Raw genomic sequence first — 24,593 nt, 5'->3', positions numbered from 1 at the left:
CCCAGACAGTGCCCCCAACCCACTCCCCATGTGGGCAATGCAGCGATGGATAGTGCCCCCAACCAGCACCCAGACACAGGCAATGATGTCGTGGATTTCACACCCCCCCCACTGGGGGCAACGTAACACCTGACAGCACCCCGAATCCACCCCTCGCCGCTGGCAGTGTTGCACCCCATAGTGCCACCAACCTAACCCAACCCAGACAAAGCAGGGAGCCGCAGAGAAGGAGCAGGGAGGTCTGGAGGATTCCCGGTGAGGTACAAGTCCCTGCCACTTACCACAGAGATCTGTCTCGGCCTCCACCATCACATGGAAGCCACCACGGCTTCTCCAAAGATACTCACTCTGACTGCGCTGCCGCTGTCTACGCTGACTTCCCTGTGGCTGGGCCGAGCCAGGGCCACCGCTGCCACCTCTGCTGACTTCTCTCCGCCAGGCCGGGCGGGCTTCTGTAGGCCCAGAACATGATGAACATTGATGCTAAAATTCTCAATAAAATACTGGCAAACCAAATCCAATAGCACATCAAAAAGCTTATCCATCACTAACGAGTTGGCTTCATCCCTGGGATGCAAGGCTGCTTTAAAATACCCAAATCTATAAATGTAATCCATCACGTACACAGAATGAAAGACAAAAACTACATGATTATCTCAATAGATGCAGAGAAGGCCTTAGACAAAGTTCAACAGCACTTTTTTTAAAAAATGTATACTTTACTGTACTTGAGGGTCTAGAGACCCTCAAAAGCAGAACATGCAGGATTGTTGCATAGGTATCTACATGGCAATGTGGTTTGCTGCCTCCATCCCCCCATCACCTGTATCTGGCATTTCTCCCCAACCTCCCTACCCCCTGCTGTCCCTCCCCCATTTCCCCCTAACAGACCTCAGTGTGTGATGCTCCCTCCCTGTGTCCATGTGGTCTTATTGTTCAACACCCACCTATGAATGAGAACATGTGGTGTTTGATTTTCTTTTCTTGTTTCAGTTTGCTGAGAATGATGGTTTCCATTATTGAGAGTTTTTTAGCATAGAGTTTTAACATAAAACATTAGTATAAAGGGCTGTTTAAATCTCAAAAAACTAGGTATCAGTGGAACAAATATCAAAATAATAATAGCTATTTACAACAAACCCACAGCCAATATCATACTGAATGGGCACAAACTGGAAGTATTCCCTTTGAAATCTGACACCAAACAAGGACACCCTCTCTCATCACTCCTATTCAACATGGTATTGGAAGTTTTGGCCAGGGCAGTCAGGCAAGAAAAAGAAATAAAGGGTATTCAATTAGGAAAAGAGGAAGTCAAATTGTCTCTATTTGCCGATGACATGATTGTATATTTAGAAGACCCCATTGTCTCTGCCCAAAATCTTCTTAAGCTAATAAGCAACTTCAGCAAAGTCTCAGGATACAAAATCAGTATGCAGAAACCACAAGCATTCCTATACACCAATAACAAATAAACGGAGAGTCAAATTGTGAGTGAACCACCATTCACAATTGCTACAAAGAGAATAACATACCTAGGAATACAACCTACAAGAGATGTGAAGGACCTCTTCAAGATGAACTACAAACCACTGCTCAAGGAATAAGAGAGGACACAAACAAAAGGAAACATTTCCTGCTCATGGTTAGGAAGAATCAGTATTGTGAAAATGGCCATGCTATCTTCATCAAGCTACTGTTGAGTTTCTTCACAGAATTGGAAAAAAACACCTTAAATTTTATATGGAACCAAAAAAGAGCCCACATAACCAAGACAATCCTAAGCACCCCCCCAAAAAAAAACAAAGCTGGAGGCATTACAGTATGTGACTTCAAAACAGCATGGCACTGGTACCAAAACAGAGATATAGACCAATGAAACAGAACAGAGGCCTCAGAGGCAACACCACAAATCTACAACCATCTGATTTTTGTCGAACCTGACAAAAACAAGCAATGGGGAAAGGATTCCCTATTTCATAAATGGTGTTGGGAAAACTGGCTAGCCACACGCAGAAAGCTAAAACTGGATTCCTTCCTTACACCTTATACAAAAATTAACTCAAGATGGATTAAAGATTTAAACATAAGACCTAACACCATAAAAACCCTAGAAGAAAACCTAGGCAATACCATTCAGGACATAGGCCTAGGCAAAAACTTCATGACTAAGACACCAAAAGCAATGGCAGCAAAAGCCAAAATAAACAAATGGGATCTAATTAAACTCCAGAGCTTCTGTACAGCAAAAGAAACAATCATTAGAGTGAACCAACAACCAACAGAATGGGAAAATATTTCTGCAAGCTACCCATCTGACAAAGGGCTAATATCCAGGATCTATAAAGAACTTAAACAAATTTACAAAAAAAACCCCACCGAAAAGTGGGCGAAGGATATGAACAGACACTTCTCAAAAGAAGACATTTATGCAGCCAACAAACATGAAAAAAAGCTCATCATCCTTGGTCATTCGAGAAATGCAAATCAAAACCACACTGAGATACCATCTCACGCCAGTTAGAATGCTGATCATTAAAAAATCTGGAGACAAATGCTGGGGAGGATGTGGAGAAATAGGAAAACTTTTACACTATTGGTGGGAGTGAAAATTAGTTCAACCATTGTAGACAGTGTAGCAATTTCTCAAGGATCTAGAAATAGAAATACTATTTGACCCAGCAATCCCATTACTGGATATATAACTGAAGGATTACAAATCATTCTGTTATAAAGACACATGTACATGTATGTGTATTGTGGCACCATTCACAACAGCAAAGAAAAAAACCAACCAAATGCCCATCAATGATAGACTGGATAAAGAAAATGTGGCACAAATACACCATAGGATACTATGAAACCATAAAAAAGGATGAGTTCATGTCTTTTGCAGGGACATGGATAAAGCTGGAAACCATCATTCTCAGCAAACTGACACACAAACAGAAAACCAAGCACTGCATGTTCTCACTCATAAGTGGGTGATGAACAATGAGAACACATCAACACAGGGAGAGTAACGTCACACACCAGGGCCTGTTGCAGGGGATGGAGGAGTAGGTGAGGGATAGCAGGGGGTGGGGGGATAGGGCAGGGATAGCATTAGGAGAAATACCTAATGTAGATCACAGAATGATGGATGCAGCAAACCCCCATGGCACATGTATAACTATATAAGAAACCTGCATGTTCTGCACATGTACCTAACAACTTAAAGTATAATAACAAAAAAAAGCAATATCCATCAGGATTTCATATATATTTTACCCTTTAACCCAGCAAACCAACTTCTAGAAATACACCCAAACAACACACTAGCTTCATTATTGTTAATCAGAAAATATTAAAAATCATATTTGTATAGCTATTGCAGCACAATCTGTAACAAAAAAATAAAAATGACCCCATATTCATAAATAGGAAACTAGCTAAATAAATATAAATACATTCATACAATTTAGTATCATGTCATACCATGTAGCTGTAAAACGGAATAAAGAGTATCTTTCTTTGTCACTATGAAGATGTCGCTAAAAGTACTGTTAAATGAGAAAAGCAAAATGGAGAAAAGTATCCATGGGATGATGCCACTTATCCAAGGAAGAAAGAGAAGTACACACAGCCCTTTTAAAACAAAGCAATGTGGAGAGATAGGGTACAAACAGGGTAAAAGGGGTTAGATGCTGGACTTATTTGATTTTGGAATGCTGTATGTGTTTTGTAGATTACAGAATAAATTTTAAGTAAAAAACTTCTAAAAGCAAGATAAAATAAATTAACCTAGATTTTGTACTAAAGTGGTAACAGTAACAAAGAGAAAAAATTATTTAAAATGATTTTAACGCATAAAAATCAGACTACACAGTAGCATGGAACCCAGGACCAGATACTGCCACAGACAGCCCACAGGTGTGAGAGGGCAGGAGGTGCTCAGTCACAACTCTGTGGCTGCACAGTGCCCAGTGCCTGCAAACGTGTGCTCTGGGCCAGGCCTAAGGAAAAGTGGTCCCTACGGTGGGATGGTGGTATACTCCCAAACCCCCACGCCCTTGGGGAGCAGCCCCACAAGAATCTGCCATGGGCTCAGCCACACCTGCAACCTGGAAATGGCGCAAGTCAGCATCAGTGGCAACCCCTGGCCCTGTCCTCCCCCACTAGCAGCAGGAATCCCAGGGCCAGATGTCACCATGGTGCCTAATTTAGGCAGTCAGTGGCACAGCTACAGGGTGATGGAAACTGGCATTCAGACTCATCCTGGGTGCTGCTGTGGGCCCAGAGCCCGCGACCCCACACTCTGGGCCTGGGCCAAGGAAGCCCAGATCTTAGGGTGGGGGGAGGTGCCCTGGGCAACTCCCAGACTCTCTGAGACCAGCCCTGCAGCCTCCTGTGCATTCTGCTGCACCTGCCACTTAGAGATGGCATTGGGCAGCGTGGTGGCAACCCCTGATCCTGCCTGCTTCCTCCAGCAATGCGGACCTAAGGGCCAGACACTGCTGCGGCGCCTAAATCAGGCCCCAAGCAGGAGGAGGACGGGAACTGGCACCCAGCCCCATCACAGTGTCTGTAGGGTAACTAGTGCCCGTGACCAAAGCCCTGAACCAGGGACAAAAAGGAACAGAAAAACAGGAACCAGCACTGCCACCCTACGGCTCAACTGTAGCTGCTACCTGCACACAGCGCATCAGAAGCAGTGGCAACCCCAGCTCTGCCTGCCATAAACAGCAGTGGGGGGGGACCCAGGGACCAAGGCCGCCTCAGAGGCTCGCCACCTGGCCACCTCTGCACCCATCCCTGCCCTGGTGGCAGCCAGTCACGCTTCTACCTCTCCAGCACTCTGCAGTCTCTGTCGCTGCCACCCACTGCAGCAAGGCGAGCCGTGGTGCCACAGGCTCCAGCCTCCAGCATGCAGCAGACAGCTCTTCCTTCTCGTGGCATGGAGCAGCTGGGTGGGCAAAGCCAGAAAAGCCTAGAACGGGAGCAGCTGGGCGGGCAAAGCCAGAAAAGCCTAGAATGGGACACAAGAGAATGGTAGCATTAGACCCCCCACCTTGTCATGCTGGCCACTGGGTGGCATGAGCCAGTTTCAATGAAGGCACTCACACCCACCCTCCAAAGGCCACAGCATCTCTTTTTGGCCCAAACTGGCTAGGGAGTAGAGACTGGAGACACCATGGTGCCTGGGCTTCCCACTCCATAGGAACCACTGGGACCACCCAGGCTCTGCTCGGGCGCTCCCCCCAACCAGCATGTAGCACCCCCTAAACCATCCTCCAACACCAGCACTGCAGCCCCAGACAGTGCCCCCAACCCACTCCCCATGTGGGCAATGCAGCGTTGGACAGTGCCCCCAACCAGCACCCAGACACAGGCAATGATGTCGTGGATCTCACACGCCCCCCCCCCACTGGGGGCAATGTAACACCTGACAGCACCCCGAACCCATCCCTCATCCTGGCAGTGTTGCAACCCATAGTGCCACCAACCCATCCCAGACAAAGCAGGAGGCTGCCAAGAAAGAGCAGGGGGGTCTGGAGGATTCACAGTGAGGTACAAGTCCCCACCACTTACCAGAGAGACCTGTCTCGTCCTCCACCATCATGTGGAAGCCACCACGGCTTCTCCAAAGAAACTCGCTCTGACCGTGCCACCACTGCCGCCTCCACTGACTTCCCTCTGGCCGGACCGGGGCCGCCTTCGTCCCCACTGACTTCTCTCTGGCCGGGCTGGGCCGGGCGGACCCGGGCCGCCGTTGCCTTCGCTGACTTCTCTCTTGCCGGGTGGGCGGGCTTCCGTAGGGGCACGCACACTGACAGGCACTCGCCTCAAGGCTGAAGCACCACACCCTCTTAAAGGGGCCACAGCTCAGCCTGGCTTGAATAGCTTCGGGTTGGATGAGAACAAGTTTTAGGTTAGCCAATCAGACCGTAGAAATAAAGCCCAATTAAGTAGACCTTGAAGTTTGCTCTCATCCAATCCAAACATGTAGTCTAGGAACCCCCGTATATAAAGGATGGCAAGCGGGAGTTTCGCCGTTTCAGACTCCAGGAGTCCGCCATTTTGGACGTGGGCCCACCTGCTCCGAGCTGGCTTTGAGGAGAAGTGGGAGTAGCCGGCCACCGCCCATGCTGGAGGCTAGCGTCTGCAGTATCGGCTCCGCCTCGCTGTTGCGGTTGGTGGCACTGACGGAGACTACAGCACAGCTAGAAAGGTAAGAAGATGGCGCGATAGGTTCACCATCTTGGCCTGCACAGGCTTAGGCATGGGAGACGACTTGGGAGTGACCTGCCATGGGCAGTGGGCACTATCCAGGGTGACACTGCTGGTGTTGCGAGGGCTGGTGGGGGGGCGGTATTTGAGGTGCCACAGCCCGCGTAGGGGAGAGGGTTGGGAGCCCTTTCCTGGAGTGTGTTGCCCATTGCTGGGGGCTGCGATAGGGCCTGTCCCAAGCAGTACTGCCAGCAGCAGTGGGGCATTTTGTGGGCACTGTCCGGGGATGTACTGCCCTAGGTGGGGGTGAGTTGGAGGAGCTATCAGGTGCTGCAATGCCTTTGTCTGGGATGGGTTGGTGGCACTGTGGGGTGCAACACTGCCAGCGGTGAGGGATGGGTTGGGGATGCTGTCAGGTGTTACATTGCCCCCAGTGGGTGGGGGTGTAATATCTGGGACATCATTGCATGTGTCTGGGAGCTGGTTGGCGGCACCATGCAAGGCCGCATTGCCCACATGGGGAGTAGGTTGACTAAATCTGTGGTATTCTATTGTAGTAGCACAAAATAGACTGAGACACTCCATTATCAGACAGATCATATGCAATTTTTCTTCCATTCTGTAGGTTACCATTTATTTTTATTTATTTTTTTATTTTTTTCACAGATGGCGGCCGGGGTGCCTGGGGGGAGCTGAGCTGTGGCCGCTGCCACTCTCCTTTTTAACTCTGCTGATTGTGTCCTTTGATGCACAGAAGTTTTAAATTCTCATAAAGTCCAGTGTATCTATTTTTACTTTGTTGCTTGGGTTTTTATTGTCATATCCTAGAAATCATTGCCAAATTCATACCATGAAGCTTTTGCCCTATGTTATCTTTTAAGAGTTTTATAGTTTTAAGTCTAATGATGGGTCTTTGGTTCATTTTAAAAGTTTGTAGCTTGAGGAAGCCCAACTTCTCTCTCTCTTTTCTTGTAGTTTTAGTGTCATATCTAAGAATCTATTACTAAATCCAAGATTTATCTCTGTTTTATGTTTTTTAGCTCTTATATGTAGGCCATTAATCCCTTTGAGTTAATTTTCATATATGGCGTGAAGTAGGGTTCTAACTTTATTCTTTACATGTGAAAAAGTAGTCGCTCCAATACCGTTTGTTCAAGAGACCATTCTTTTCTGGCACTCTTACTCAAAATCAGTTGGCCATACATGGCTTATTCCTGAATTTTTCCTTTCTATTCCATTGGTATATGTCTATCCTTATGCCAGTACCACACTGTTTTGATCACTGTAGCTTTGTGGTTTTGAAATCAGGAAGTGTGCATTGTCCAATTTTGTGATTTTTCAAGATTGTTTTGACTGTTTGGTGTCCTTTGCAATTCCATGAGAATTCGAAGTGATCCTTAATTCTTTTTTTCTTTTGAGTTGGAGTCTCACTCTGTCACCCAGGCTGCAGTTTAGTGGTGGGATCTCAGCTCACTGCAGCCTCCGTCTTCCGGGTTCAAGCGATTCTCCCACCTCAGCCTCCTGAGTAGCTGGGATTACAAGCACGCACCAGTACTCCCAGCTAATTTTTGTTGTTGTTGTTGTGGTGGTGGTTTTTTGAGACAGTCTTGCTCTGTCACCAGGCTAGAGTGTAGTGAGTGGCGTGGTCTCAGCTCACTGCAGCCTCCACCTCCTGGGTTCAGGTGATTCTGCTGCCTCAGCCTCTTGAGTAGCTGGGCCTACAGGCGTATGCCACCATGCCCAGCTAATCTTTGTATTTTTAATAGAGATAAGGTTTCACCATGTTAGCCAGGATGGTCTTGATCTCCTGACTCATAATCCACCTGCCTTGGCCTTCCAAAGTGCTGGGATTACAGGCGGGAGCCACTGCACCTGGCCCTGGCTAATTTTTGTATTTTTAGTAGAGGTGGGGTTTTGCCATGTTGGCCAGGCTGGTCTTGAACTCCCGATCTCAGGAGTCAAGATTCCCCTGCCTTGGCCTCCCAAAGTGCTGGGATTACAGGCGTGAGCCACTGCACCTGGCTGATTCTTAATTCTTCATAAGGATCTCCCTTTTATTCTTTACTTATTTTTTTTTTAGAAGGTCTTGGTCTGTAGCGCAGGCTGTAGCGCAGTGGTATAATCGCAGCTCACTGTAATCTCAAACTCCTGGGCTTGTTTCTGCGGGAAAGTGATTGAGAATTTGATAGGGATTGCATTGAATCTATAAATGACATCGAATAATATTGATAGCTTAGTGATAATAAGTCTTCCTTTCTGTGGACATTAATGTCTCTTTGTTTAGGTGAAATTTGTTTTTGGTAATGATTTGTAATTGTCAGTGTATAAATCTTTCACTTCCTTGGTTAAATTTGTTTTTAGGTATTTTTTTCTTTTAGATGCTATTGAAAATGAAATTACTTAATTTCATGTATGTATAGAACATATCATTATGTTTTTATTTCATTTTTCTGCATTATCTGATCTGCAGTTAGCTTATTAGGCACATTTGGAGCAGTACTCATTGTAGGACTAATTATTCTCCACTACTCAGGCACGGTTTTCCTGATTTGTACTCAGCACCACGTAAGTGAAATAAGTGTTTTAAGCGTGGATGGTGGAAACCTGTATAGGCTTAGAGTGACATCTGGCCAGATCTGTATACTGTTGGGATGTTTTTTCCCTGGTTTTCGATAATTACCTCACATTCATGTGCTTATTAGTGCCCTGCTGAATTCTTGAAGTGGATCTTCTGCAGATCTCTGGGCTCCTTATCTCCTCCCTCCATTTCTCTATTCTGCCTTGGTCTCCATTGGCTCTCACTTTCATGTCAGCTCAGGAAGTTGTCCTCCATGTTTTGCCTGGGTTCTTCCTACCAATGCAGAGGCCTGGAATCTGTATCACGCAGTAAGTGTGGATAATAGTACAGCTGAGCTTCTCTCCCCTGATTTTCAGGGATCTCTGTCCTTCATTGCCTGGCATCCAGTGTGTCTTGGTTGTCTAAAGCAGGGGGGTAATTTTTATTTCTGTATTTTGGCCTAAAGGAGAAATGGCTCTCTTTATTTGTTAATATTGTGTATCTTATTTCACTCACCTGGTCTTGCTGGAAATTTTTTTAGAATTCGTGAATATTATTATAATGTTCTAAGGAATGTGATATGCTTTTATTGTCTATGACTAATTCTCATGATGGCTTTGAAGGTGATAGAGCAGTGCATGATTTAAGGGTGAGAAACATGAGTGCATAGAGATAAATTGATTTGCTGAAAGTGACCAGGCTGACTGAACAATGGAGCTGGGAGTTTCCTCAGCTCTGTTTTCAAACCTAATTTTTATTTGACGACAGCTCAGTTCCTTCTGTTGCTTATATAGTGAATTTTGGTTTTCGCATTCAACGGCAGAGGAAGGAAAAAGACTCGAGTTATCTGAGCATTGTTTTTTGTCGTTTGTGTGCTGTCACAGAGTTAGTTATTGTCATGTGGTCACTCCATGCCTAAATAGCTCCACTGCTCTACATTGTCTATTGTTAAATCAAGTCAAGCCGCAAGGAGATCTGAAGAAAAACTGAAAATTCTGTGGGTAAATCTGCTTCTTGATAATTATTATACATCTGACTAATTGTTCCTATTTGAAAATAGCAAAAGATTATGAATTTTACGTAATAGTGGTTCTTTGTGCATAGATCTTAAAAGTATTTAAATAATTAAGTGAAAGTATCTTCTCTTTTCTACATAATGTAGAAGAGCATCTCTTTGTACTGTGATGCAGTAGACGTACAGAAACTTCATTTAAGATCTGTAGCATGGTACTATGTTCCCTGAAGAAAAACAGTGGCTTTATATTTTAAATTCTTAGCCAGCTTCTGACATGTGAGTATCATGGGTCATGAAAAAAAGTCATAAGATGGTGTGTAGTGAAATGTGGAGATTATTTTTAGTGATAGGGATCTTGAATACTGCTTTAGAGAATTCTTCAATTCTTAAATTATCATTCTTTTGTAATACATTCCTTGGGTGGAGAACTTATGGAGGCCAGACAGTTAATATACACTAAAAAAAAAAGCCCCTACCCTTGACCTGGCAGTCATTCTTCAAGGAACTTACTGTAAGGCACTACTGGGACAAGACCACAGAGGTATATTTCTAAGATATGTATGTATTAATTGTATATACATATTCATGAAAGATTGTAATTTAAAAGGGACTTGGTGAAACAATTGTGGCACATCCATGATACAGAGTACTAAGCTGCCATTAAAAGTGATGAAATGACGATGTCTATTGATATGAATACGGTGAATATGTTTTTGTGTAACTTGGCTACACAGCTGTTTTATCACATTAAAAGTACATTTATATATTTGCATGAAAAAAACGTTTGGAAGGGTTTATACCAAACTTAAAAACACTAGTGATCATTGCTGGTATTGAGATTTTTGTTGATTTTAATATAATTTCTTGCCTGTTTCTTTATTTTCATTTATACATTTTCTCCTAACCATGTATGAATTACAAAGCCAGAAGAAAAAAATTAAAAGACCAATGGAAAGGATACATGAATCCTGGAAGTCAGACACACCATTGCCTCACAGACTTCTGGTCCTAAGGTTTGGACTGCCTCAAGTTCTTTCCTGTTTTCTGACCTATCTTTCCTCCTTCCTCATTGCCTGTCTAAGGATCTCCCTTTTGTGTGAGTTGATCCTGCTCACCAATATAGATGCACTAGAGGCTGTAAGGGGACTTAGACACCAGTGCTAGTTTTCTGTTTACGTATGAAAGCACTAAAGGCCAGAAGATTGGTTAAAGACAGGAAGCTGTTAATAGCAGCAGAACCAGATATAGAACTCAAATTTCCTTGCTTCTACTTGAGAATTTTTTCCATATTATGTGAGCTCTTCATAAGTATGGTGATCAGACATCTCAGTTTGCCTTTTGTCTACACTTAATTCTTTTTTTGTTTTGTTTTGAGACAGTCTCACTCTGTCGACCAGGCCGGAGTGCAGTGGCGGAATCTTGGCTCACTGCAACCTCCACCTCCCACATTCAAGTAATTCTCTTGCCTCAGTCTCCCGAGTAGCCGGGACTACAAGTGTAAGCCACCATGACCAGCTAATTTTTGTAATTTTTTTTTTTTTCCAGTAGAGACGAGACTTTCCCATGTTGGCCAAGCTGGTCTCAAACTCCTGACCTCGAGTGATCTGCCCGCCTTGGCCCCCTAAAAACAGTGTCTTCCTGAGAGTTTCCCTAAGACGAAGCCTACCACCTACAATAAGGAGATTCAGGAGGCGCCATCTGGCCTACTGTTTATTCAATTGTGATCCACGGTGAATGACAGAGGGTGGAGGGAATCCCAGAGGCCTGGGTCTCCTTCCTCACCGAAACCCTGTCTCTACGGAAAACACAAAATTCGCTTGGCATGGTGGTGCACGCCTGTAATCCCAGCTACCTGGGAGACTGAAGTAGGAGAACTGCTTGAACCCAGGAGGCGGAGGTTGCAGTAACCCAGGATCGTGACATTGCACTTCAGCCTGGGCAACAAGAGTGAAACTCCATCTCAAATAAAGAAAAGAAAAGAAAGGAATCACAAGGTCAGGAGTTTACGACCAGCCTGGCCAACATAGTGAAACTCTATCTTAAAATAAATAATAAACACTAAAAATTGAAGGCCATAATCCCAGCACTTTGGGAGGCCAAGGCGGGTGGATCACGAGGTCAAGAGATCGAGACCATCCTGGTCAACATGGTGAAACCCCGTCTCTACTAAAAATACAAAAAATTAGCTGGGTATGGTGGTGCGTGCCTGTAATCCCAGCTACTCAGGAGGCTGAGGCAGGAGAATTGCCTGAACCCAGGAGGTGGAGGTTGTAGTCAGCCGAGATCGCACCACTACACTCCAGCCTGGGTAACAAGAGTGAATCTCTGTTTCAAAAAAAAAAAATTTTTCTGAGGAATATAGTTAGAAAAACTACTGGATTAGTGGATATCTCCATAGTTTTTAAACTTTTCCACTTCTGTATTTCCCTGACTCTTCTAAAAAATGGAAAACAGGGAAGCTGTTCTCCTACCCTTGCAGTATAAAATTACAGGATTTTGAGTTGTGTTAGGAGTTTGATCTGAGAAAAATATGATTCTATAGAATGATATATTTTCCTGAAGTTTCCTCATGGCTAAAATAAAATAGGAACTAGAGACCTTTTTGTGTAATCTTTTAATTTATGTATAATGTGTGCAGAAAGGTGTATAAATGATAAATACACAGTTTGATGAATTTTTATACAGTAAGTAGGGTTATATATCCAGTACTATATCACCCTCCCAGAAGCAATCCTAAGGAATTTTTGTTATTGTCACAATTCTAATATGACAATTTGGCCTTTGTGTGTGTGTATTTAATATTATGTATGTAAATGGAATCATACAATGTACACGTTTTGTTGTCTGGCTTTTTTAGGCTTTGTTGGTTTATAAGATTAATCCAGGTTGTATGTAGCAACATTTCCTTGTTGTATAGTGGTTGTTACATAACCACATATGATTTTCTGTTATCTTGAGCAGGAAAAGATTAACTCGGCAGGGCCCAGTTGCTCACATCTTTCATTTTCCTGGGAGGACTGTTTTCTGTGACTGGTCCTCGACAGGCCACAATTGAGCTCTTGGAACATTCTGCATTTTGTATGATTGAATATTTGAACTTCGCTGTTCTAGTTTGTGCAAACATTATTTATGGTGAACACCTCCTTTCCTTCTCATGAACTCGAGCTCTGGTAACTGGTCATTCATTAGTGCCCTTCAAGATCACTGGCCACCAAAAACCCTGGACCTCTAGGCTTTTGTGAGCTTCCATAGTAGACAACACTTTGCATGATGTTGTTATAGTTTCTCTTTTTTTTTTTCTTTTCTTTTTTCTTTCTTTTTTTTTTTTCAATTTCCAAGACAGAGCCTGGCTCTTGCCCAGGCTGCAGTGCAGTTGCGCTAACTGGGCTTACTGCAGCCTCTGCCTCTTGGGTTCAAGTGATTCTCCTGCCTCAGCCTCTTGAGTAGGGCACCACCATTCCTGGCTAGTTCTTGTATTTTTAGTAGAGATGGGGTCTTGCCGTGTTGGCCAGACTGGTCTCAAACTCCTGGCCTCAAGTGATTCACCTGCTTCAGACTCACAAAGTGCTGGGAGTACAGGCTTGAGCCACCACGGCCGGCTCATTGTTCTAGTTTATTGCCGGAGGAATTAAAGGCTTTATGTGTGACTCCACTGGGAGAGGACTCTTAGAAGCATGCACCTGGCTTCCTCCAGACTTTGCCTGATGTCTCTTTACCCTTTGCTGATTTTGCTTTGTGTTTTTTTTCTGTAATAAAGTATAAATATGACAGTTTCAGAGTCCTTGAATCCTCTTAGCAAATTGCTGAACTTAGAGATGGTCTTGGAGTCTATTGACACAAATCCATTCTGGTATTGGACATTTGGGTTTCCAGTTTTTGCCTATTAAAAATATTGCTGTTGTAATATTTCTTGTATATATCTTTTGGTGAACATGTGTACATCTTTCTTGGACTGTGTATCTGGGAGTAAAATTCCAGGGTTGTGTTCAATGTCAGTATGTAGTGCTAAAAGTTTTTCAGAGTGGGTGAACAATTTATTCTTCAACCAGGCAGGCTTCATGTCTTCACCAGCAATTTGAATTTCTTTCCGGTGGATATATTAGGTCTTAATTTACGTATCCCTAAGGACCAATGAAGTTAACCTCTTTACGTATAACATATTTATTGGCCATATGAATATTTTGTTAAATGTCAGTTGAAATGTTTCATCAATTTTGTAAAAATTGTGTTGTGTTCTTTTTTCTTATCATTTGTAGGAGTTCTTTATGTATTCTGGGTATACTTTTTTTCATGTGTGTGTGTGTGTGTATACACGTACATCTACTTATTGCTGATATCTTTTCCTTATTCTTAGATTGCCTTTTTTTCCCCCCTTGGGATGGAGTCTTGCTCTGTCACCCAGGCTGGAGTGCTATTGGACGATATTGGCTCACTGCAACCTCTGCCTCCTGGGTTCAAGCAGTTCTCCTGCCTCAGCCTCCCAAGTAGCTCTGAATGTAGGTGTGTCCCAGCACGCCCAGCTAATTTTTGTATTTTTAGTAGAGATGGGGTTTCTGCATGTTGGCCAGGCTGATTTTAAACTCCTGATCTGCCCACCCTGGCGGCCCAGAGTGCTGGGATTACAGATGTGAGCCAGAGCGCCCAGCTTTGTGTTGCCTTTCTCCTCTCTTAATGCCTTTGGATTACACTAATTTTAATTGTATTTACATTTTTACGTAGTTCAATTTGTTTTTGTTTTTTTTTAATGGTTAGTCCTTTTTTAAAAATCCTGTTTAAGAAAACTTTTTCAGGCCAGGCGCAGTGGCTCACGCCTGTAATCCCAGCATTTTGGGAGGCTGAGGTGGGTGGATCATGAGGTCAAGAGATCAAGACCATCCTGGTCAACAAGGTGAAACACCGTCTCTACTAAAAATACAAAAATTAGCTGGGCATGGTGGCACATGCCTGTAATCCCAGCTACTCAGAAGGCTGAGGCAGGAGAATTGCCTGAACCCAGGAGGAGGAGGTTGCAGTGAGCCAAGATTGCGCCATTGCACTCCAGCCCGGGTAAACAAGAGCGAAACTCCGTCTAAAAAAAAAAAAAAAAAGAAAAAGAAAACTTTCTACCACAAAGCTTTATTGGTTTGTTTTCTCATGTAGACCTATCATCTAAAAAGATCATTGTGTTTGGTTGAGGGGGGGTTTCAATATTCATTTTGGTTGCAAAAGAACATATTGTTGAACCAGCATCATTTCTTGAAATAATTATTTTTTCCCCACTGTACTATGTCACCTTGTCATAAATAAGAAAACCGTCTATGTCTGGGTTTGTTTCTAAATGTTTTAGTATTTTATTTAGCTATATTTCCTTGTGCTAAAACTGTTCTGTGTTAACTTCTATAGTAATACATATATGTATATTTTTAATTTTTTGTTTTTTTGGGGGGCAATGGAGCCTCACTCAATCACCTAGGCTGGAGTGCAGTCATCTGGTCTAAGTTCATTGCAACTTTTGCCTCCTGGGTTCAAGCGATTCTTTTTCCTCAGCCTCCTGAGTAGCTGGAATTATGGGCATGAACCACCACACCCAGCTAATTTTTATATGGGGGTCTCACCATATTGGCCAGGCTGGTCTTGAACTCCTGACCTCAGGTGATCTGCCTGCTTCAGCCTCCCTAAGTACTGGGATTACAGGTATGAGCCACCATGTCTGGCTGTAATATCTTGTATAAATTCTGTAGTGTGATTCATTTTCCTCAAGATTTTCTTGGTCTAAACCTTGTGTGTGTGTGTGTGTGTGTGTGTGTGTGTGTGTGTGTTATAATCAGCTCTTCAATACCCACAAAAGAATTTGCTAAGAATTTTGATTATGATTGCATTGACTAGACTGATTGTGGAAGAACGGACATATTGTTGTCTTTTTTTTTGTTTGTTTGATTCAGTGCCTCACTCTGTCACCCAGGCTGAGGTACAGTGGCCCAATTTCGGCTCACTGCAACCTCCACCTCCTGGGTTCAAGTGATTCTCCTGCCTTAACCACACCTGGCTAATTTTTTTTTTTTTTTAGTAGATATGGGGTTTTGCTGAGGCTAATCTTGAACTCCTGGCCTCAAGTGAGTATCTTGTGGAGAAATACTTTGAGACTATCCAGGCCAGGAGCGGTGGTTCACGCCTGTAATCCCAGCACTTTGGGAGGCCAAGGCAGGTGGATCACGAGGTCAAGAGATTGAGACCATCCTGGTCAACATGGTGAAAACCCGTCTCTACTAAAAATACAAAAAATTAGCTGGGCACAGTGGCACGTGCCTGTAATCCCAGCTACTCAGGAGGCCGAGGCAGGAGAATTGCGTGAACCCAGGAGGCAGAGGTTGTGGTGAGCCGAGATCACTCCATTGCACTCCAGCCTGGGTATGAAAAGTGAAACTCCGTTTAAAAAAAAAAAAAAGAGACTATCCAGATGTCTTGGTCCTGTTCTGTTGGCCTACTTTAGCATCCATCAGTGCTTGTCTGCAGCAGTTTTTACTGTGGTTTTTGTCTAATGACATCTGTTTCACTATTTTGTTCAAGACCACCTTCAGCAAAACCCCATCTGTACTAAATTAGCCAGGCTTGGTGGTGCACACCTGTAATCCCAGCTACTCAGGAGGCTGAGGCAGGAGAATTGCTTGAACCCAGGAGGCGGAGGTTACAGTGAGCTGAGATCATGCCACTGCACCCCAGCCTGGGTGAAAGAGCGAGACTTTGAATCAAACAACAACAACAAAAGATAATATGTCTGTTCTTCCCCAATTAATCTGTGGTCAGTGCAATCATAATCAAAATTGTTAGCAAATTATTTTGTGGATATTGAAGAGCTGATTATAAAATATGAGAGACATAACCAAGGCTTAGACCAAGGCAATCTTGAGGAAAATGAACCACAGTACAGAATTAGTCAGGGATGAAATCATAGGGAGTCAGAGCTGTCTTCTTGAGTTGAGTCACTTTGTAAGTGGGGGCCACAAGATTAGATGAGCCAGTTTACCGATCTGGGTGGTGCCAGCTGAATCCATCAAGTGCAGGGTCTGCAAAATATCTCAAGCAGCGATATGAGGAGGAGTTTAGGGAGGGCCAGAATCTTGTAGCCTCCAGCCACATGACTCCTAAACCATAATTTCTAATCTTGTGGCTAATGTTGGTCCTACAAAGGCAATCTAGTCCCCAGGCAAGAAGGAGGTCTGCTTTGGGAAAGGGCTATGATTGTCTTTGTTTTTAAAACTATAAACTAAGTTTCTCCCAAAGTTATTTCAGCCTATGCTCAGGAATGAACAAGGACAGGTTGGAGGTTAGAAGTAAGGTCGAGTCGGTTAAGTTTGATCTCTCTCACTGTCTCAGTCAAAATTTTGCCAAGGCAGTTCCAAGTTTAGTCAGGTTGTAGCCAATTTTCCACCTGTAGTCTAGACACCTGTGATTACTAGAGTGTAGTTCTCTAGCCCAGGTAGAAAGCCTTATTCTGTAAAATTTAATGCAGGGTCTAGTTATAGGTACTCTTGCTCTGTGAAAGTGTGGGTACTCTAGAGTACTAAAGTACTCTGTGGGGTTACCATGTGGTCGTAGGGCTTTGTCCACTTTGGCAGCTGTAAGAGATCTAGGGCATCATCCGTTTTGAATCTCAACCCATCCAATTCTGCAAGTATCCCACTTAGAAGTCCTACAGTTTTCAGAGAACTATGCTTGTGATCGTTATTTTGGGGCCAAATATGTAGGTCAGCAGCTCTGAGATGAATACACCAGGAAGCTTACTTTGTGATCTTTTAATAACCCTTTCATTTATGACTATTTTTCCCTACTTCTCTGATATGGGAGGTTTCTTTCTGGGTTCTTGAAAATTAACTTCTTCAAGGTCTTCTCTTTCACCTTCAAGTGCTACTTTTCTTCAGCTCTTTCAGGTTTGTTGTCGGCCTTTTCTCAGCTGTTCTGTGTAATTCAGAAGTGCCTGATGACTCTTGGCTTTCCAGGGATGCTGTAAATTTAATTTCATATTTTTTCTATTATATCTGTGGAAGTAGAGAAACACAGCTCTGTGTGAGTGTAGGTGTATGTTTAATACCTGTAGATACTTCTTTTTTTTTATTTGTTTCTTTAAAAATGATATTTGTATTAAAAGTCTTAAAATGAAGAGACAATGATTAAATGCATGAAATTAAAAATTACAATTAGTTAGAATTGGTACATCACAATAGTAAAATTTTGCTCTTTGCTTCTGGAGGAACACCCTATAACAGGTAATAAAAAATTAAAAATAATATAAAAGGGACCTAGATACCTGAAAATTTAAACAAAACGAAGCAAAAAAAAAAGAAACAAATTCATTGCAAAAGATGGAAATTACATTTTAAAGGCTGAAGATAATAAAGAAATTCACTAAACAACAGGCCCAATTGTCCTAGCTCCTTCAGAAAGATTACTGAAAGGAAACTGGGAAGTGGTTTGGGGGAATAGCAGATTGTGGGATATGGTGGGAAGTTCACAGGTTGGCACCGGCTGGAACAGCTGAGTTTTGAAGGCATTCTGCAGACACAGGGTTGCTGGGGGCCCTGAATCACATTTACAAAGTCTATGTACTGTATTTTAAAAAGCTAGTCATTAAAATTGGTTACTGCCAATCAAAAAACAAAAACAAAAAGGCTAAACTCATACACACACACACACACACACACCCCATAGTACACACACCATAGTACACACGAAAATGTGCAGATCTGTAACATTTTCACAGATGATTAAAAAAAAAAATACTACAGTTCGTCCCCAGATTCCCCTTTGATACAGTAGGTAAACAAAATAGATTTTTTTTCCCCACAAATAGCAGCAGACACTTTCTGGCACCCCACGCTGTATTGGCATCAGTGTTTAAAGTCCCAGTTCAGATGTGCAGTACTTCAGATTGGATACACTGTAACAAGAATCCAACTTTGTATAGACATCCTCAGAATCGCAATCAGTCTGGGGGTTGCCCTTCCAAGCTGGCAGAAAAGGAATCCGATCTTAATTTCCAGCTATTCCTGGAAAACAAGGAAGAAACAAAAGTTTCTTCCTCTCCTGCCCCTTCATGTGGTTCTCCCGGACTTCCTTCCATGTATTTAAAACTTGGAACTAGAAAAACGGTTGTTGACCAAAAAAAGAAAAAAGAAAAGAAAAACCGTTTCTGCCTTCTCTCCCTCCTTTTCCCTCCCCAGCCCCGTTTTTTTCCCCTCAGGCTAAAACTTTTGCTTGGTGGGCGTCAGGCTGCCGATACTCCCTAATGGCTACTTAAACGGGGAAATATGCATCAACCAAAATCAGGGAGAAACGTACATGCTGCAAAGAGCCACATTTCCACCAGAGTATCGGATGGGAAGGACGGTACACCCCCTCAAGCACAGGGTGGAGGCAGGGTCCGCCGGCCGCGGAGGTCAGCAGGGCTCCAAAGACACCCTGGCCAATGTAAAGTGGTCTCCAATCTCAAAGCCTGAAAGAAACCACATTTAGAGAGTCGGATGCATTTGGCTTTTGTGCGCAGAGCACGGCCTGCCCGCGGCAGCCGCCTCAGGATCAGGCAGGCCGAGCAGCAGCCCTCATCGCCGTTGGGCTGCGCCACGTAGTTCATCTGCTGCACGATCTCGGCAAACAGCTCGTCTACCGAGGCTTTGTTTTTGGCCACGTCTCCATGAAGGGGCAGCTCCACTCCTCAGCCAGGGCCTTGCCCTCGCCGTACGAGACCTCGCGCTCGCCCTCCAGGTCCACCTTGTTGCCCACCAGAATCAAGGGCACGCGCTCCTATCGCTTCACGCGTGTGATCTGGTCCCGCATGGGCTTGATGTCCTGGAAGCTCTGCTGGTTGGCGAGACTGTAGTTCAGGATGAAGCCCTGGCCGTTCTTGATGTACAGGTCCCGCATAGACGGGAACTGCTCGGTGCCCACCGTGTCCAGGATCTCCGGCACCGATGGCGACGAGTCCACCTAAATCTCCTTGCGGTAGAAGTCCTCGATGGTCGGGTCGTAATTCTCCATGAAGGAGCCCGTCACGAACTGCACCGTGAGCGCGGACTTGCCCACGCCGCCAGAGACCCACACAACCACTTTGTACTCTCTCATGGCTCAGTCAGCGCTCTCGCCGCGCCTGCTGCGGCCCCGACGGGGCTGCGCGCCGGGGAAGGCTGGGCTTGGCGGCTGGACTTCTATTCCCCTTCCTCAGCTTCACAGGAAAAACCCAGGAGAGAGTAGCCCAGAGAAGAAGGCAAGGCAGAAACCACTGAGCGGGGGCCGGGCGTTCGGCCGGCCGGCGGCGGCGTGTCCCTGGGGCGCAGGTCCGGCCCCGCAGCAGTCCGCGGCGGCAACAGAAGCCCGGGCAGCGAACCGGGAGGACAATGCCCGCAGCCTGCGCGAGGCGACTGCAGGAGCTCCCCGGGAGGGCGAGGAGGCAGTGGCGGCTGGCTGCGGAGGTGGCTGCTAATTGCGCGTCAGGCAGGGACGCGCGTGGCATGAGTTCCCACGGAACGTGCGCCCACCACCGCGGCCCATCGCGCTCACTCCCCACCTGTAGATATTTCTAAGCTTTATTGTTACTGGAGGAGATCTCATTTCTCAAAATTGTATAGTTGTTTTAAAAGTAAGAAGCAAATGTCATTTTTAAAAATTAAAATTTCTTTTAAAATGCTTTCTATTTTTTTTAAGCAAATGCCATTTTATGTTTAGTGTAATCCTTCTCAAGAATATTTAAAGAGGACGTTTTCCTTGAGTTTTATTTATTTATTGATTTTATTATTTTGATATAAGGTCTTGTTGTGTTACCCAGGCTGGAGTGCAGTGGCTCAGTCATAGCTCATTGCAGACTTGACCTTCGAGGCTCAAGCCAATCCTCCCTCTTCAGATTCCTCAGTAGCTAGGACTGCAGGTGCACTGTGCCTGGCTAAGCTTGAGTTTTTTTTAATATAGAGATGTTAAAAATGAAAGCTTTGATCTTAGCTGAGATATTTAGTATGCCTTTTATTAGGTTTACTTTATTCTGATAACAGTTGTTGCCTTTTGTAGCTAAATTATTTACGTACTTTATTTTCATTTTTATAGTTTATCAAAAGTCTGAGTAGAATATTGCCGTTTTGTTTACAACGGCTTTATTTTATGAAGGTTGACCTTTTTAAAAAAAATTATTGACTTGTTTTACTTATTTCACTGTTTCCTTTTTGCGGGGAGGGTGGGTAGGAAACAGTAGAAAGGTTTTTAAAAACATGGATTGAAAATTTTTAGAGGAATTGCCTGCGTGGTAGCTTGATTGCTCAGAATGGGCCCATGCTGTCATTCATCCATGGATGTGGTTTTGCCAAATTAAAGTGATCGTCTGGTATTCCTAAACTGCATCATCACCTGTACAAAGGGAATGTAAATTTGGATCATTTTCCATGTAGAATTGTTGTAGGGGTGGTCTGAGGTCAAGAGGGTGAGATTTGAGGTGGGGGCAGGGAAGGACCAGCACTGCTGCTCCTCTGACAGCATGAGAGAACCCTGGCGTTGTTGGTGCGGTGTTCACCATCACTCACGCCACCCTCTTCCCACTGACAGAAAGTAAGAAAGAGGAAGCCTGTGGGCAAAGGGAGTCTGAGACATGTCTATAGTCTCTTAGCTCTGATCTGACAGAGTATAGAAGGGAGAATGTGGGTCTGAGAGACAATGGATTAATAATTGACATGATCAGATAAGCATTTTTTTAAATATGCTTTTTTGTTTTGTATTTTGTTATATTTTTGTGATGCCTGTGACAAATCAAGTTACTCAAGAGTTCTAATCTTTATATTTTTAAAAGACAATTTCTGTATCTCTGACTTTATTGTTTTTGGAAGATTCTTCTGAGAACTTTGACATTTCACTTGAAATATTTGGTGACCTTTATTTGCTTCTCTTTTTCTTCAGTACAGGCAAGTAGCGTTCAAATGTCAGTAGCTGAGATGACAAACTTTTTCTAAACCTTAAAAATAATGTTAAAGGAAAGATTGGAAATAATTTGTGAGTGAATTATAATTTCCTTTTTTTAAAGGCTTAATTTTTTAAAGAGTCATTTAAGGTTTACAGTAAAATTGAGAAGAAAGTACAGAGATTTCCCTTGTATCCCTTTCCCCTATGTATGCATAGCCTCTTTTACTATGGACATTCCTTTCTAGAGGGGTACATTTGTTTTATTTGATGAACTTACTCTGAGATATTATCACCCAAATTCTGTAATTTAGGGTTCATTCTTGGTATTCTATACTCAGAGTTTTGATAAATATATATTGCACATATCCATCATCATGGTATCATACAAAGTGTTTTCATGGACCTAAAAATCCCCTGTGCTCTGTCTATTCATCCCTCTCTCCTTCACAATCCCTCGCTACCACTGATTTTTTTATTGTTTCCATAGTTTTACTTTTTTTCAGAATGTCATATACTTGGAATTATACAATACAATATGTAGCCTTTCCAGATTGGTTTGTTTCACTTAGCTGTGTGCATTTGAGGTTGCTCTATGTTTTTTAATGTCTTGGTAGCTCATTTTTAAGTGATAGTTGGGATGTACCACAATTTATTTATTTATTTATTTTTTGGATTTCATTGCTATTTAATAATTTTTCATTATACGGCTCATTTATGTAGCATGCCGTTAAGAGAGGTAGAAAATATTTTTTTTAACTTAAATTTGAATTTGTCTTGATGTTTGTTTGCTTTTTGTAGGTTCTACATGAGACATTTCTTCAACACACATTCCTCACGAATGGTCTCATTCAAGGTGTAAAGGTAAGAAAAACTTTTTAGGTTCGTAATGAACCAAAGCCAGGATCCTTGGTAGTTTAACTCTGAAGTTTTAGTAGGACTTTGGGAAACATACTGTTTGTTCCGGAGACTGAAATCTAAATTTTTAGCTGGGTTATTACCAAAGTCACTGTAAAATACAGCACAAATACATAAGGCATACAGTAGTTCACAGGCAAAAGCAGTGTGAATACTCTATAGGCCTAACTTTATTTTTATTATTGTGTACACAACAGGTTATAAACGGTTTAATTATTATGTAGCTTTTAACTGCTCTGCTTATCAACAGAATAAAGTGGGCAGTTGCTACTGTCTTCTTTTTAGGTATCTGAGGATGAAGGAAGCTAAGCTGACAAAGTGGCCATGATTTTGTGATAACTCAACCACTTGATTTCGTTAGCCTTAATTCATTATGTCGATTTTAATATGATATATATCAAAACTGCTTTTAACTTTTTTTCTTGGTGCTGAGAATACTCACCAGTGGGGCTTGTGGCTGCAGCATTACTCCAAGATAACTTTGCCACAAAACAGGTTGCTTTTATTACTATTTTTGCATTGCTTTAGTATATCGACTTTGGAAACAAAAGACATCATTTTACTGATAGCATTCTTTTTCCTCATTCTTTTAAATAAAAATTTTTTTGAGATGGAGTCTTGCCTGTTGCCCAGGCTGGAGTGCAATGGTACGATCTTGACTTACAGCAACTTCCACCTCTCAGGTTCAAGTGATTCTCCTGCCTCAGCCTTCCAAGTAACGGGGATTTCAGGTGTCTGCCACTACACTCAGCTAATTTTTGTATTTTTAGTAGACAGGGTTTCACCATGTTGGCCGGGCTGGTCTCGAACTACTGACCTCAAGTGATCTGCCTGCCATGGCCTCCCAAAGTGCTATAATTACAGGCATGAACCACTGCACTGGGCCAGCATTCTGTTTTTAACAGTGATATTTCTAGTTACAAAATATAGTAACATTCTGTCACTGAAAATATCAAATCTTAGAAAATGTAGCATTTCTACCTATGATGTTAACATTGTTCTTGAACTTAATGGCTGAAGATTCATTTGATGAATCCAGTTTTTCTGAAATAGAGATTCTGATGATTCAGGTAATTCTGATGTTAGCTCTGTTTAGAAATAACTCAAAGAACACCACTTTTTATATTTTATAATCAGTCAGATTTGCTTCAGCCTCAAAGAGTGTATTTTTGTAAAATTAAATGAACATTGGCACTGAGCTGCACTTGTTTTTTCTAAATAGGAAAAGGGTTAAATAGAGCATTAAAATGTAACAGTATTTTTTAGTCTCTTACAGTAAAGTATATGAGTGTAGGGTCTAATTTGTGCTTCCCAGTTTAAATAATATCAATCTATGCATAATTATACTTTGTACTGAACAACATACTTAAAATTATACCTTACTAATGTGTTGAATTTAGCCATTATAATTTATTATATTCACAGCTCTTACACAGAATTAATTGTAGTGAGTATTGTTTATTCTTTGCCTGTTTTCAAAAAGAATTTGAGGATACTTATATGTAAAACATCATTTTATTTTTATTTTTTACCATTTGGGTACTTTTTTTATAGCTGTATTTCTTTATACTAAAGAAAAACAAAGTTCAAATGCCCAGCAGTAATTATGTTGAATACTTAGTCCACATTAAATAGACAAAAGGCTACTGAGAACACTAGATTTAGATAAAAGTGTTATAGGCATAACTAACTACAACTTAATTTACAAATAAATTAGAAAAAAAAGTTCCTGGCTGAAAAGGATAGAGGAGATTTATTTCCCGGTCTTCTTTAATTTGGACAACCCCCATCAACTGAGTAGACATCCCAGTATTAGACCAAAATGACTGCTCTCCCCACCAGCAGTTTTGACACCACTAGCCCTGCTGGCTCAGAGGAGAGAGTGGCCCCATGGCTCTACCTGGTTTTCCAGTTTCAGGAGCCCAACTGATGCTTTTGGTCAGCTGAGACTTTTCAAACAGCATTGGCACTTTTAGCTGGTCTGCA

The 24,593-nt window shown here is 42.8% G+C and overlaps 2 protein-coding genes and 1 pseudogene across 18 annotated transcripts in view; 1 reads left to right on the top strand and 2 right to left on the bottom strand.

Annotated features, from left to right (window-relative positions):
• LOC128930724 (uncharacterized) overlaps positions 1 to 5,782 on the bottom strand; it is a 29,591-nt gene extending 23,809 nt beyond the window's left edge. For all 8 annotated transcript variants that reach the window (XM_078364755.1, XM_078364757.1, XM_078364769.1 and 5 more), the window contains exons 1-3: positions 5,572 to 5,782; positions 4,826 to 5,008; positions 348 to 452 (exon numbers count right to left, since the gene is read on the bottom strand). In XM_078364755.1, the coding sequence (XP_078220881.1) occupies positions 348 to 452; positions 4,826 to 5,008; positions 5,572 to 5,602 (319 nt within the window). In that variant the 5' untranslated portion in view covers positions 5,603 to 5,782. The remainder of the gene's footprint in view (positions 1 to 347; positions 453 to 4,825; positions 5,009 to 5,571) is intronic.
• A 252-nt stretch (positions 5,783 to 6,034) lies between these two features.
• Positions 6,035 to 24,593, top strand: part of LOC118153609 (uncharacterized) — a 55,291-nt gene continuing 36,732 nt past the window's right edge. For 3 of the 10 annotated variants that reach the window (XM_078364724.1, XM_078364733.1, XM_078364739.1), the window contains exons 1-2: positions 6,035 to 6,211; positions 22,491 to 22,553. The gene's annotated coding sequence lies outside the window, so the exon portion shown is untranslated. Of the gene's footprint in view, positions 6,212 to 9,714; positions 9,769 to 10,705; positions 10,796 to 22,490; positions 22,554 to 24,593 lie in introns of those variants that run through there. The other 7 variants (XM_078364715.1, XM_078364699.1, XM_078364717.1 and 4 more) reach the window with 4 other exon arrangements.
• On the bottom strand, positions 19,156 to 20,316 carry LOC100391261 (ras-related protein Rap-2b-like; annotated as a pseudogene).

The sequence above is a fragment of the Callithrix jacchus genome, chromosome 1 (assembly GCF_049354715.1).
Source record: "Callithrix jacchus isolate 240 chromosome 1, calJac240_pri, whole genome shotgun sequence".
NCBI classification, from domain to species: Eukaryota; Metazoa; Chordata; class Mammalia; order Primates; family Cebidae; genus Callithrix; species Callithrix jacchus.
The sequence above is the reverse complement of the archived record's forward strand: the minus strand, read 5'-3'. Positions and strand labels throughout refer to the sequence as shown.